The 15,268-nt window shown below is 36.7% G+C and overlaps 2 protein-coding genes and 1 long non-coding RNA gene across 3 annotated transcripts; 1 reads left to right on the forward strand and 2 right to left on the reverse strand.

Annotated features, from left to right (window-relative positions):
- Positions 1–2,051: 2,051 nt before the first annotated feature.
- Positions 2,052–5,592, reverse strand: LOC135801115 (uncharacterized). Its single transcript, XR_010550303.1, has 2 exons — positions 4,541–5,592; positions 2,052–2,225 (listed from the first exon to the last, which is right to left on the reverse strand). It is a non-coding gene; the product is annotated as an uncharacterized lncRNA (long non-coding RNA).
- A 1,205-nt stretch (positions 5,593–6,797) lies between these two features.
- On the reverse strand, positions 6,798–10,228 carry Inx2 (innexin 2). The gene has a single exon (XM_065313544.1). It carries the CDS (start codon positions 9,985–9,987, stop codon positions 8,908–8,910), a length of 1,080 nt encoding a protein of 359 aa, XP_065169616.1. The 5' UTR covers positions 9,988–10,228; the 3' UTR covers positions 6,798–8,907.
- Positions 10,229–12,301: 2,073 nt separating this feature from the next.
- LOC135801068 (innexin inx7-like) lies at positions 12,302–14,839 on the forward strand. Its single transcript, XM_065314436.1, has 6 exons — positions 12,302–12,508; positions 12,595–12,834; positions 12,889–13,072; positions 13,134–13,245; positions 13,309–13,537; positions 13,596–14,839. Exons 2-6 carry the CDS (start codon positions 12,595–12,597, stop codon positions 14,370–14,372), a joined length of 1,542 nt encoding a protein of 513 aa, XP_065170508.1. The 5' UTR covers positions 12,302–12,508; the 3' UTR covers positions 14,373–14,839.
- The last annotated feature ends 429 nt before the right edge of the window (positions 14,840–15,268 follow it).

A 15,268-nucleotide genomic window follows, 5' to 3' on the forward strand; every position in this document is an offset into this window, starting at 1 on the left:
TAAGGCAGTTAGCCGCAACGATGGTAGATGTGAAAAGTCTCGGTTTTCTATTTATTTTATTTCCATTCACACATCATAGGCCAGCAGGTCACAATTCTTCAAGTTCTAGACACGCACGCGGTGTGTTCAGAAAACATTTAGAAAACAAAACTTACAATACAATTAAAAATTTGTAATTGTAAAATGTACAAATAGAATTTTGAGTGCGTATTGTCTTTTGCATAGCATTTTGAATTACCTACTTCTACGAATACCTACCTGGTGCATCCGAAGACAATGGTCTAAAATGGTTCTTCGGGTTAACGCACGTTGCTTGTTCGCTTGCACAAAACGTAAGCACCTGAAAATGTAATTAGTATTAATTAGCATGCACACGCGTACAACCATTATGGTGCGCCTTCACAAATACGGGCTTTCGCTGATTACAAACTGCCGTGCATTCGTTTCTAATTGCATAAGCAATTGACTCCAAATACGTGGACACTAGCAGTGTGAATTTTTTTCTTGCGGATGACAACAATGTCCAAATTCCTATTATCACCTTGCTAAATTTATTATACTAACTCTAAGAATCTTGACAAGAACAAAAATAAAGAAAAGATATAGTTTATTCATTTTCACTGCAAAAAGTAAAGAAAAACCTGTGTTTTATGGATGAGTATTTGTGCTGCCTATCTTAGTGCATAAGTAACGAGTGGAGTCGAGAAAGACGCAGGGAATAGTCACATGCATGTCTATGGTATGCAGAATGCAAGAGCGGAGATGAAGTAGACGTGAGTGGACCGTCGGGATGAAGAGGTGGAGAGCAGGACGAAGGAGTAACACGGTGAATCAAGTGGGTGGTCACTGGCCGGCCGAAGACGCCGATGCCGACGACCGAATGGGAATCGGAGACGCGGCGTGCACCTTCAGCAACACATATTCAACTCTTCTCTTCAAAATTCCACAGGTTCCACTGCATGTTCCCATATTATGCAAAATATTTTTATTATTTAAAAAAATTAATAATTTTATGAACATTTTATTAATGTAAATTGAATTGGTTGAGATTTTTGTTTAAAAACTTTTTAAATGTTATTATTGTTTATGTTAAACCGTTTGTATAAAAACCGTAAGTACTAGTACCAGATTTGCCTCCTGACATCAGAAACGTGTAAGTAAGCATGGTAAGTGTGTCTTCTCTTGTTCTACCATACGCGTTCCTGCCTCGACACTTGCTGCGTGGTTATGCCTTTGTGCTCGAACCAAGCCGAGCCGACCTGAAGAGAGTGAAGATGCATTCGACGTGCATTCATGAGCGCGAACCTTTGCGCTGGCCTGTGTCTTCTTTCGCCGCACGTATCTGCCGTTCATCGCCGTAGACGGACAAAGATTTGTTACGTCGTCCCAGTCCGGCGTGTGTGTGAGAACCTGGCGATATTCACACGGCGCGCAACAACCTGAGGACACCCGTCTTCTTCTTCTTCCACTGCTGCTTCAAGCAAGCCTCTTCAACGAACAACACACACCGGCAGGCGTGCAACACCAAACGTGCATTACGAGCCTGCGATTTACGTCTTGGAAAATAAACGAGTCGAAAAACACTCGATGGAAAGCGGCAATCAGTATGATTTACATAAATCAGCGAAACACACGCGAAGATATGCATAATGAATTTATAAAAAAAAAAAGAAACAAGCGCGTGTAGCTTGTATGCGTATGAGTTTTATAATTGCAGACATTGAATTTACAAGGATGTTTAATGAGCAGTGTTTATTTCCTTGCCTTGAAGAGTTTTTACCCTTTTCCATGCGTAAAACAAGAAGTATCATATGGTAGCAATCATTTTAGATGCTTCACTATCATACCACCTGTTTAAAGAATCATTTCTTCTTTAAAACCAACGTAAAATGATTTATGTTGATGCAAACACATGGTATATGTTGTTATAACTTGATAATTCGAAGAAGGATCACTTAAAAATGATTTAATCACCAGTCATCATCCACAAGCGCGTGAAATGAGAGGATTTTATAAAAGGATAAATTATAAGTGGGACCCGAAATTCCCCGTTTGAAGAAACATGTTTTAAATATATTTTATCTATCAATATACCTTTAGAGGAGACAAAGACTACCTAAATACACCTTTAACGGTTTCAATGTCAGTCGGCTTCATGGTTGTCGACAGTCGACGCCTCGATAAGGCTTCAAGCTAAGTGCGACGTGGGCAAACAGTCGAGGGCACTGAAATTAGGAGACCGAGACCTTTTATTTAGACTTCAAATATTAAAACGACTTTTTAGGGTCATCCAAATAGGAAATGGGAGAGAAAAATAAAATGATACCTGAATGAAAAATAAAAACTTGAAAAATGCAATCTTCTGTCATTTTTTGACAGCTCTTCACCGAATCATAACCTTACTTTACATTTACAATTCAACTTATCAATTTTTGTACTTGTTTATATACCTATATAAATATAAATAGCAATAAACTATATAATTTTTAATAAATTGATTCATAAAGATCTTAAAATTGGTAAATTTTTGTTTTTGAACCACTTTCATTTTTAAAACCATAATAAACTAGATTGGGAAACAATACCATGACGTCTAGGTCTAGACAAACGCACATTTAAAATAATCATCGATTGTTGTGTGTGTTCACATCATACGAAGTTTTGCACTATTGTTATATGAATGTGGCCACAAATCGCCGGCGAGCACAGGTACTGAATAAGCAAAATCACCGCCGATTAGGGAATAATAAGCATTACTGGACAACTAAACACATAGCCCAACGAATTAGCATAGACTAGCTATAGATAGATTTTGCTAACGTGCGTGATACGACTTATTAATTGCGAGTGTTGTGTTTGATTTCGTCATCGCTTTCATCATACATCAGACAATTGACAATAGTTTACGCAGTTCATTCATCCAGGGCGCAGTTTATGAATACAAAAAAATTGTATGTTTAAACTCAATTGGCGTGCATAAAACAATCTAGGAATATTTATCCGGGGTTATTATCATTTGTTATTTGAATTTGTCATACGGGTACAATGCAGGTGCATTATGAGTAGGTATTTACCTTCACGCACATTTTAATTTTTTTTAATATTTGAATGTGGAATGTTTGATATTTCCGGTTAAGAATGTAAGTATCTACATATGAATCATTTTGGATTCACTGGAATTATATCCAAGTCCGGTTCTCTTTTTTGTTTAATTTGTTAACGAGCCACGAAATGATGTGGTCAATGCTACCAGAAATTTTCGACAGCGAATGCCAAGAAGTTGAAAATGACTCAATTAATACAGTTACTTGACAAAGTAGAAGTATTTTCAAAAAAAGTTTAAAACCTTTACAGGATAAATGCATCTATGCAAAGCATGTTAGTAAAATATGCTGAACTTTTTGAAACACTGAGCACTACTGTGCCTTTGCCGGTTTCGCGCGTGACCATGAACCTGCGTCCGGAATGCAAAGTGACTACCATAGGTACCTACACCTCACAAAGGTGTATGTCGAGCTGTGAAAATCCAATAACCTAACCGTGTTTCTCACAATAGTTGCATTTATATTATATTAATCGGTATGCAACCAAATGAACATCTCGCTGTATAATAATAATGTAAATTCTGTGAGTAAAAAAATATATCTCTCCATCGCTTATAATGTAAAACAAGCATTGCTTTGTTACGTGCGTGAAGTTACATGAATGCATTCCTTCATTTCCACCGAGCACGCAGACGGAAAGCCTGAAGATAATTAAGAAATTAAGAACGCCGACGCTGTGTTTGTGGTAGTACAAGTTCATTAATGCCATGATAATTAAAAATAAATCACATTTTTGTAACCTTCACTTCAACATGAGCAAAAAAGGTTTCAGCATATTGCAAGCAGATGCACACATGAAAAAGCAAAGAAAAGAAAAGAAAAGCAGACATGTTGAATGTAAATTGTGAATATACAGGACTTAAACCTACTTACTGCTTGTGGTTGTACAGATACAAGCAGTTATAAACGGATGAATGATTGCAATTGCCACTTGTCGTAACCTTTTTCATTTTTTAAATTTACCAAATGACTGTCGGCGGCTCTCGGTGCGAGGTACGGTACCGCCAAGGTACGCACCAATCGCGAAATGCGAGCAAGCGCGAGTTGCTGGTTTACTGTTCGCGTTTAACCTACTTTCGGCCCGCGTCGATTTTATATCCACGCACGAGAAGAATTCCAGTGTCTAGTCTAGTCTGACTTCTCAAATACGTCGACGCAACGTGGACTAATGATCGTTGATGACTGTCTACTGTGAGAAGGTGTTAATTATGATTTAATTTGAAGGTTATAACACCAACGGATGCATCTACTAACGTTACGCTTTCCTAACCAAGTTTTTATTCTTTTCAACGTGCAGATATTGTCGAGTTGGAATGTCTCCTCGCAGCAATTTTAGATTTTCGTAGCTAATGCATACTTTGCACATTTCAGCACGAATGAGATACACACTAAGAGAAAGAATAATAGTAAATTGTAAGCGTGTGGTAAGTACTTACTTAGTGGTACGGCCGCAGTGTACTTAACAAGCAACACTGTAACAAACAGCGACGTGTCGTCGACGAGATGCGAGCGTAAGTATCAAAAGAGATATATGTGAGAGAATGACGCTATAAAATTGTAAACGTTCTCTATTTCTTGTGTTCTGTGAACATACCGCTGGCATGTGGGTGTGACTCTCCGGCACGAAGAAGAAAAGACTTGTGACGCTGATCACATCCACGTTTACTGGAAATATTTGAATCATCGTTGGAATAAAACTTGAACAATTTTCTCCCGAAATTTCCAGTTTCCAGTTCCTGGTTATTTTTTATTATAAATTTGATGATTTTACGTTGAATATTAAAAAATAATTGCAATTATCATCGTGACTTGAATAAAAACTTAAAAACAAAACTAAAACTAAAAATGATCATTATTTGTTATATTTGACGACTTTGTTCAAAGTATATTATGATAACACTATAAAATGCAATAGTTTAATATAACTAAATGATTAAAACTTACTTTAAACAAACGCTCAACTGAGATGTGATGTTTTGCCTAATTTGCCTACGTCCCTCTTTTGTTCACGATTATTACGACGGTAAAACATAAACAACATATACATTTGTTATTTCATATAAATTTCACTTGCACACTCATTTAGATTGCAGGAGTATGTTTAAGTGCCAATATCAATTTCTAAAAATATTTTGATAAGAAAATCATGCACAGTCCACGCGCAAAAATTATTCGAGAACAAAATATTAGCCAGATGATATCAAATTGCAATAATAATGTAGATATAAACATACCTTGATGTACAGGGTGTTTCTAAATTGTATAAGCATGAAAATGTGCTTTTCTTTAGATATTTGCAAGAAATAATTAATTTTTCTGCCCTAGAACAATAAAAAATTGTATATTTTATTATGAATTGATGTCTAAAAGTAGTTTTTCTAACTAATCATCGCATAATTCTTACTTTTTATGTGAAAAAATTAAGAATAATAAATAATTAAGAAAAACGGTAAATGAAACATTTCACATAAAGAAAACTTATAGAGCGAGAGCCAGTGACGGCCAGACTTTCGTCATTTTAGGAAAGATGAAATTTTGTCCATGTGTTTCTCCAACACAGGTAAGAACGATCCCCAATTATGAAACCTGGATCGTGGTTCCTTTGGCAGTTAACAGCCAACAAAGATGTACAAATGATGACCTCAAATTCGTTATTTTAGCAAACTCCATTTTTACATATTTTGTTCGTAACATTATTATAACATGCGCTACTAATTGCCAGACACCTAGTATGGTTCCAACCCTAGCCAGACACCCCTAAACTATAATATTTTTGAACTTTTTTACTTTCGTTATATTAGGAAAGCTGAATTTGATACACATTATGCAGAGAGCTATGAAACTGTGTTTTCTTTCACGCCAGACAGTTTGGTCGGTTCTATCATCCTGCCAGACGCATTGAAAGTTGCAAAAGTTAAATTGTTTAAACATGAAATTTTCAGAAAATAGTAATTTTATTTTAACAAATCTTTATTAATTTTTATCATTGTTCTCGATACCGCGACTGAAAGTGCTCAAAAGTGCAATTTTTCAATTTTTGACGTTTTATTTCAATTGCTAATATCTCGTAAACTAAAGGAGATAGAAAAGAACGAATCGCAAAGATATCGACGACAGTGATGATTATTATTAAATATTTGTTCAAATAAAATAACTATTCTCTGAAATTTTCATATTTAAACAATTTAACTTTTGCAACTTTTATACACTTTCAATGCGTCTGGCAGGATGATAGAACCGACCAAACTGTCTGGCGCGAAAGAAAACACAGTTTCATAGCTCTCTGTATAATGTGTATCAAATTCAGCTTTCCTAATATAACGAAAGTAAAAAAGTTAAAAAATAATATACTTTAGGGGTGTCTGGCTAGGGTTGGAACCATACCAGGTGACTGGCAATGAGCAGCGCATGTTATAATAATGTTACGAACAAAATATGCAAAAATGGAGTTTGCTAAAATAACGAAACATAGGTCATCATGTGTACATCTTTGTTGGCTGTTAACTGCCAAAGGAACCACGATCCAGGTTTCATAATTGGGATCGTTCTTACCTGTGTTGAGAAACACATGGACAAAATTTCATCTTTCCTAAAATGACGAAAGTCTGGCTGTCACTGGCTCTTAGCCTATTAATTTATAGCCTGAAAAAATATTTTCCAAAATATTAAACAAATTGACACCACAAACACAAATTTATAAATATTTATACTTTAATTTATTCCTTAATTCTGCATATAAAATTCCATACAAAGTATATAAATAGAAATAGAAGGCACGTTCGGTTTTCGCATTTTTTCCACCCTCGCCGCTCCTTCAAATGTTGACGCTGATATTGAAAGACATTTTAGCGCATCTCCACGATATCGAAGCAACGGCGAGAGTTCGCATTCAACTTTATAACTTTAGGTATCAGCATGTTACAATTATTTAACATTAATATAATGAATGAACACAGTACACATTGTTAATGTAGTATTTTTCTTTATCGGTGAGAATTTCACAATAGATTTTCGAATAAATTGTCATAAAATGCGTTCGCCTCGCATCGGCCCACGTCTTTCTACTCCCGTCGAAGTGGAAACAATATGGAACATAACTTTGTATCATATCTTATCATCAATTAAAATTCTATATACTAACTAAATACCTAGAAGTTTTTCATCACATATATAAGATATATTATTTATAGTTTTTTGTCTGCTTGTTTTACACCTTAATAATTATCTTTTGTCTTGTTGTAAACATGATAAAATGAAACTTGATCGAAAGAAAATTATTACAATTATTGAGGGGGGGTGGGTGTTCGAAGATGGCGCCGATTGTAAACGTAAAAAAATTGCGTGTAAAGTTTGTACTTTGTTCAATTGCCATCTGGAATTTCGTGCATTTTATACGCGCACATCTTCGAACATCCGACTATCCACAGTTGTGCTTTGCTTGTGCTCCATCTGTAACTATTGCAATGAATAAGATTTACAAAACTATTAAAACAAACAAAAATAATAATAAAACGTTGGAGTGAAGAGACGAATGAAAGCTACTACTACTATTGGCAGTAATCATATCTACTAAACGTAAGAGAAACGTAAATTTACAAAGAAAGCCATTGGAATTGTTATATCGTTCGAAATGCAAGATGGCCGCCATAACCTAACATCTGTGCTTGCAATTGCTTTTGGAATGAATGTGTTGAGCATGCACGTTTGCTTCAATCTAACCCTGGTTGTCCGCATTTGCAGATTTTGTGTGAAAAATCTGGAAATACGCTTGTTCGTTACTGGGCGTTGTTATAAATACATCAACGTGTCACAATACGATTAGAATAAATAACGGAATTGACATGCACAATAAAAATGATTCTTGAATGAAATGAGATAAATTATTAGATACACTACCGCTTTAAAACATAACCCAGCTTCTCTGTGTGTGTGTATCTTGCACACGTTTTGAAGCCAAACATTTGAAAATAATCTACAAATAATCATTACAATATTGAATCACAGTCCAGTGTCTGTACGAAACTACAATAACTGCCATTTGAACGAATTTTCAATCGTGTGTGTTGAGTCACTTTACTTTCAGTTTACACCTGCGATCCTTTTTCCTGTTGTTGCGCGTCGACCGGAAACAAATTGTGCGACATTTCCTTCTTCTCGTCGTCCCGTGGCAATGGCGCTGGACGTTGCGTCATCGCCAGTGAGAGTGCAGTCTTTATTTCTAGTCTTCTTCGGCGGCTAGTTCTTCAGTTATATCGTCTTCCTCCATCATCACAGAAATATTATACTTATTGAAATTGGTCCCTAATATTATATTTAAATGCGTATGCGTTTATCGTTTAATTTCTTTCAGGTTGCATGGAATGTGGATGATACTTCGGTTCGTGTCGGTTTTGTTCGGGCTCGTCGACCATAAAAAACGAGTTGTGTGCGCTGGCCGAGCGTGAAGATGCGGATGGCTCACGAGGGCATAATGGCGGTATCGCCATGTGTATGTGTGCAGGTAACAAACTCGCTGCCTTGCTTCTTGCGTGCAGCGTTGCATGTTTTCTCGAAGATGAGCTCCGAGATGCTCGCTTTTGTTTTCGAACAAAACTCGTTTTCTTCGTACCGTACGCTCGCGTCGATTTTCGGTTTCCAATTTCGATTGTCGCTCGTCGTAATCGTGTTTTGTTTTTTTTTCGTAGATGATTTCGTTTTATATAAAAATAGCAATAAAATTATTATGGCATTGGAGTCATTTTTTTTTATTAATAAATTTGTTGTTTTAGTTTTGTTGAATTGTTGAGTACTAGCGGCGTCGTTCTTAGACAGCTTCCTTGCCCTCCAGCCGCTTGGCAAGATCATTAATGATCTCTTTGAATATCAACGGGTCGATGTTCTTTCCCAGCTGGTAGAGGACGAACCAGTCGCCGATGTGGCACTTCTTCGCGATGACTTCGATCTGCTCCTGGGAAGCGAGGCGCGACCGCGCGCGCAGCAGGTACAAGCGCAGTTTGGGACCCATTATGACAGCCGCGCGATACACCAGTGAAATACCCGACAGCACGCTGAGGATAATGAACCAAAACCAGAGGAATACGTAGATCTTTTCGTTGACAATATTCAGCGGCAGCACGCAGAGACCGTCGAGTTTCTGTATCGTACCAGAGGGACCGTATTTGTGGAAGGTACACTTGGTCAACTTGGGGAAGACACGCGCCATTGGGTCAATGCGCTCTTCCGGTTCCATCTCGGTATACCGGAGGACATCTGTGCCATAGGTACTAAACTCACCATCAAGGAAGTAGTCCATGAAGAAGATCTGCCCCACAACGTTGATGAAATTCAAAACTTCACAGATGAAGAAACGATAAGCATAAAAGTTCTGCAAACGTAGATTAGAAAAGAAATAATCTACAAGCAGTTTCTTCCGGTCATTCTTGCTCTCTTCATTGACAATTGGGCAGTTGAGCTCTTGAACGAGCATTTTGATACGGCCACCCTCCCACGTTTTCCATAAGTAACGCGGCACGTAGAACAACATCGCCTGGAAGAACAACGCGAAGCACACCCACTGATAATACTTGTGGTACTTTTTCTCGTCCTGTCCATCCACGGAGGCGGCCACACCGGGCCGTACCATATCCTGACCAATACGGCCCGTCAAACGATTAGGAATGGTGAATGTGGAATAAATCCAACAATACGTATCCATCACATTCAATGGAATTTCATCGACAATACAGTCGATCGGGTCACCAATATACTGCCTGCTGGTGACGAGCAGTGAAAACGCAACCAGCACAATCACCGTCGCTTTGTAGTGCAATCGAAAGATGTTATTGTCGATGCACACCTGATCGATCTTCAGCAGGCCCTTCACGGACCCGAACACATCAAACATGATGCTGGCTTATTAGGGGTGCCGTCGCTTGAAACACTGTTTCGTCGAATACGAAGCACACTGGATGCAAATTTTTGCGCGCGGGCGCGTGCACGGAACGCGGCGCGACGACTGGAGAATTCGCACGTAGTTTAATTGACGAAACACGTTTAATTGGCAGCCGCTTTATTCTCAATGAGTACGCGATCAATTTCTCGCAGTGCGTATTTACTTGTGCGCTGGAAGCTACTAGCGCTTGATGGCTGCGTCGAGCATGCGGCAGAGAAGGGGGCCTGTGAGGGCGCAAAACGAGAAGAGGGGGACGTGGTGTATTCCACCGTCTGCTTGCGTCCTCTAGCGGACATCATTTTAACCAAGCATTGTTTAGCACTGGACAAAGTAAATATTATCAAATATCCATTACAAACGACGACACGAATTCTATCTACGCATATCCCACAACAGAAGCACTTCATTAATTGTTATTTGACAATATAAAATCTTCCAATCAATCAAAACTGTTTTTAATCTCAAAATGTAATTCGGTAATATACAGGATGTGAAAAAATTAAAGTATCACAGGAAAGGTTCAAGCATGTTCGTTACAAATGTTTTTTTTTTTTTTTTGATAAGGCACTTGACCTATGAATATCATACGAGCACATATGGTTACAGTGTGTGAGACACAATTATATTTGAGTTTTAGAAATTAATTTTGATTCTTTGTGACAAAAATACTTGTGGCGTCCCATGAAGCAAGTGCAGAACAGTTTCAAATAGTATTCCAAATTTAGAGCTGGTAATGACACCGATGTTGCCGTAATGCTTGTAATGTTGTAATAGTTTTGTTTCGGCTTTTCTTTCGTTTGTAATGCAGTAAAGTTAAATAAAGTTTAAGTCTAGTTTCAGTTCTTGGAAATGCAAGATAAATTTCGGAGAATTTTTCTTTGTTTTTGAACTACAGAATATACTCTGGTTCAGATTATTTATAGAAGGTGCTGGAACATCAATTTAGGACATTGTTCAGTAGCTAATATCGGATTTTTCTAGTTTTTTCTGTTCATTTAGATCAAATCACTTGATATTTTATATACGCGTATCTCACGTCATTCAGCTTCATTAATTGGGATTATCACTTGATGTGATATACACATAATCAACAATGTTGTATTTTACAAATGACACAATCGATGTTTTTGTTAAATTTTCAGTGTTTTCCTTTTTAATGTGCAATTTTCTTTTGTAATCTACGAATGTATGATATTTTACCTATGTTTTTGTCTCTGAACAAACTTGGGCAGGTTTAAAATAGGTAAACTTTAGCGTCATAAAGTTGTAAAGTAATATAGTCTAAAGTCCCATGGATTATAGTCCTAATCTCAATAAAATAATCTTTTAGAAACTCGTCAACAAATGATCCGCAGTAAATTGTTCCATGTAGATAGGTATATTTTGGAAATACCTGGTACCTGGTAACTAAAGATTATTATTCTAAAAGTATTCATTGACTTAAGCTTAATCCGCCATTTTGTAACCTTTCAACTGCACCTAAAAGTACAAGGGCACAAAATGAACATTCAATGACATTCTCAAGGTTAATTGTATTAGATATTTAATAAAAATGATTAAGATAAGAGAGATTGCTTGCATATCAAGCACTTTCAAATTAATTATAAGTGCAGATTGATCCATTCAATTTTTTAAATTAAATTTTGAAACAAAAGGTTTCCCTTGTTTAATCTGCGTGCATTCTAATCAAAATGACGATAAAATGATGAAAAAAAAATCATACTGAAACAGGTATTGATGATCTCTATGAATTTAAATTCATAGCTTTAAAAAAAAAGAGCACCGCCTTCCATTTTCATTCTTTATTTTTTTTGTGCTTCAACGTTCTTCAGCACGAAAGCAATCGAGATGACTCAGCCAATCGCCGTCCAAGCGTCGTTTTATTACTCGATGATAATGGACCCATTCTTTTTCACATCGCCATGTAAATTTTGTTCTCTTTTTTGGTTGGAGATTGACCGCACGAAGAGTCTGGTCTTCATGGTCTCGTCGAACCGGACCGGACCGGACCAAAAATCCAAAACTGAAATCGATCGTTTAAATTTACCTACGTTTTGTGAAAGGCGGAGTCAGTGGAACCTGTATTGATGATATTATGCTAAAAAATGATTGTTAGGCAACCAATTATACTTTTAGGTTATGATACATTGTAAATCTGAGCCAGCCTAAGCTATTCTGTTCAACACATGCGAGAGAGAAGGCTATTGGCTGTTTATAATGATTATTGACACTTCATTGAATACTGTAGGAATTTGATAACACGGATCCTATTATATTGTATCTATAGGCATTTAGTACGTGCAAACGTAAGTGTTCGCGCGTGTCTAGAACGTTCGCGAATGATTAAATAAAACTTGGTACAAATTAAAAATTAAATTAAAACTGTTAAAGATCAAAGACATTTACAGCTACCTGTGTTACGTGAAGATATTTAAAATTTTCCCTCGGGCGCAGCCGTCACCCAACTGCAAACGTAAGTTTAAGCTGATAGTTTTAATCCACAATTAAATTAATTTAAGTAATTAAAACCTCACGTTTTAAATGCTAATTTTTTTACAGATGAAGTCTTTAATTAGTACAATTCAAAGCAACATCAAATGGAAGCATCACTCTTACACGATTGACAATGTCTTCTTTCGGTTGCATTACCGTGTTACCATGTGTGTGCTGATGATAATAGTGCTGATGGTCAGTTCACAGGAGCTCATCGGTGAACACATCAAATGCATCGGTGTGACCGACAAAGATGTTTTAAAAATTGTCAATCGATACTGCTTCTTTACCACTACGTTCACTGTGGTATGTCTGATTTTTTTTATACTAAAACAAAGTGTATAGTAGGCGTGTTTGTAGGTTAAGTACATGAACTCCACCATGTTGGACCGCGCAGATATTCTGTATCCCGGCGTGGGGGCCCACGGAAAGTTGGAAGATGAAGAGGTTAAGTATCATGCTTACTATCAATGGGTTCCAATGGTTTTGTTTGCCCAAGCACTACTTTTCTATATTCCACATAAAATTTGGAAAAAGAAGGAAGGTAAAAATTTGTTTTAAACTATTTTTGCATAAACATTTTTAATCATTGTTTTATTCAAAAGGTCAACGCATTATGAAGCTCATTGATGGTTTAGAATATGCTTCTATGGCTAAAGATGAATTTGAAAGACCTATAACTATACTGAGCAAAAAAGTTCCAACCTCAAAAGAAGTGTAAGTAATTTCTACAAATAAAAAAATATTTCATAACAAAAATTCATTCAATTTTGCATTTAGGGAAACTCAATTTGGTAAAATTAAAAAGTACCTGGCTGATAGTCTTATAGTCAATCAGAACTGGACACTTTGGCTCATCATCTGCGAGTTTATGAACCTTGCTAACCTTCTTTTGAACATTTGGCTAACAAATGCTTTCCTAAACGGACATTTCTTAAGCCTAGGTCCAAAATTAATGCGTGAAGGTCTAGATTCAAACGTGGATCCTCTCGACGTAGTATTCCCAAAGGTAATTTTATGTCCCAAGTGATTTTTGATATAATCAACTGACATAACCTTATTTACAGATGACAAAATGCATCTTTTACAAATACGGTCCTTCCGGAACACTACAACCCATTGATTTAGTCTGTGTCATGGCGTTGAATATCATCAATGAGAAAGCATACGCCTTTCTTTGGTTCTGGTTCATGATTGTGCTTGTATTATCAATTGTCAACTTAATTTGGCGTCTGGTCACGATGTGTTTCTACTCTCGCAGCGCTTGGTTCAACAAAATCGTCTTTAGTCTTGCCAGCTCTGGTCGTATCAACGTATGGAAACTTATGATAGTAACACGTGACTATGGCTATTCAGACTGGCTGTTTATGGTATACCTTGCCAAAAATATGAACAGTTTAGTTTTCATAAAATTCCTCGATGGATTGGCTGCGGAAATCCAAAAATCACCCGAACCTGTTAATTACTTTGATAATTTACTAGACCATGACGGTGGTACTACATACACTAAAGAAAATGAGAAGATTCACAAAGATAAACTATATCCTTCTTATTCTGATGAATTTTTGATCAATAAATCCAACTCTGATTTGGATACTTTACTAAAAAAAGAAAGAGAGAGCAGGTACAGTAAAGAGGAAAAGGCCAGCACTGTAAAAATGTATCCATCAGATAATGACGATCAGTTAAACAGCAACTCTGAATCAGACTTGGACAACGAACCAGAACTAGAACAACAAAAACCTGAAGAGGAAAGTCCCTATGCCACGTTGAAGAAACGACCAGTTCCCGCAAAACGCGCTACAGCTCCTCCAGCGGATAATACCACAGAAAAAAAAGAGTAGAGTAGAGATTTGATAAACTTATCAAAATATTTAATGATATTAATGTACTTAAACTTTAATTTAAACTCATTGTGATTGTGACTATGATATACGCTGTAAAACTCACGTAGGCATTAATTGCTTAAACACCTCTTAACTTAATCATTATTTATTAAGTTTGTAGTAAAGTTATTGCTACCTGTTTTGACGCGTGCGCTATTTTGCCATCAGGCCAGTCAATCAACTTAAACGAGCAATAACCGTACGAACAATTAAGTTATTTATTTTGTAAGCTGACGTACTTTTATAATCATCAATCAAAATCATGTAGACGTAAAAAATCGATAACATTTATTTACACTTAGCTACAAAATGCGTATTATTTTTTGAAGAGTGTGTGATAAGACTAGACTAGTCTAGTATCTTATCTTAAGTAATGTTATTTGTTATAAATTAATATATTTTTTTGAAGTTGGTTGGTAACAACAGTAAGTCTAGTCTATTGTATCGCATTGCTTAGCTTTAGCTCCTTTTAAAGTAAAAGCAAACTGCAGCATGGCCGTGGCGAACTGCTTTCCCATTTGAGGAACTCGTGGAATTTTCGAGTTGCGCGGCCGCTTTGGAAGCCGGTTTTCAAAAGAATACTCAGTCACTGATCGCCCGACTCAGCAGCATTCACCAATGTGCAGCAAGCAGGCGGAGAAGTAATAAAAGAAGTAATAAAAGGGCCTGCATTTTTATTTGCGGTTTATGAAGTAATCCCGATGCAGACGCGTCGAGTCATTCGAAACAATGAGCCGTATCGAAAAAGCAAAAGCTATTATGATTCAGAAACAAAGAGCACGAAAAGCGGTTATAAACAAAATAAAAATGAAGCAGAAAGAATAAAAGTCCAGTAAAGAATTTATGGTTACCAG

The sequence above is a fragment of the Atheta coriaria genome, unplaced genomic scaffold, assembly GCF_025399875.1.
Source record: "Atheta coriaria isolate IRGN ID8LTWV9N9 unplaced genomic scaffold, Caltech_Dcor_3.1 hic_scaffold_10_pilon, whole genome shotgun sequence".
NCBI lineage: Eukaryota > Metazoa > Arthropoda > Insecta > Coleoptera > Staphylinidae > Dalotia > Dalotia coriaria.

Bases quoted from the DNA above. Each gene is read 5' to 3' on its own strand.
- Inx2 (XM_065313544.1), bottom strand. From the start codon at position 9,987: ATGTTTGATGTGTTCGGGTCCGTGAAGGGCCTGCTGAAGATCGATCAG.
- LOC135801068 (XM_065314436.1), top strand. From the start codon at position 12,595: ATGAAGTCTTTAATTAGTACAATTCAAAGCAACATCAAATGGAAGCAT. The intron at 12,835-12,888 runs GTATGTCTGATT...GCGTGTTTGTAG, and splicing joins TTACCACTACGTTCACTGTG to GTTAAGTACATGAACTCCAC. The intron at 13,246-13,308 runs GTAAGTAATTTC...TTTTGCATTTAG, and splicing joins GTTCCAACCTCAAAAGAAGT to GGAAACTCAATTTGGTAAAA.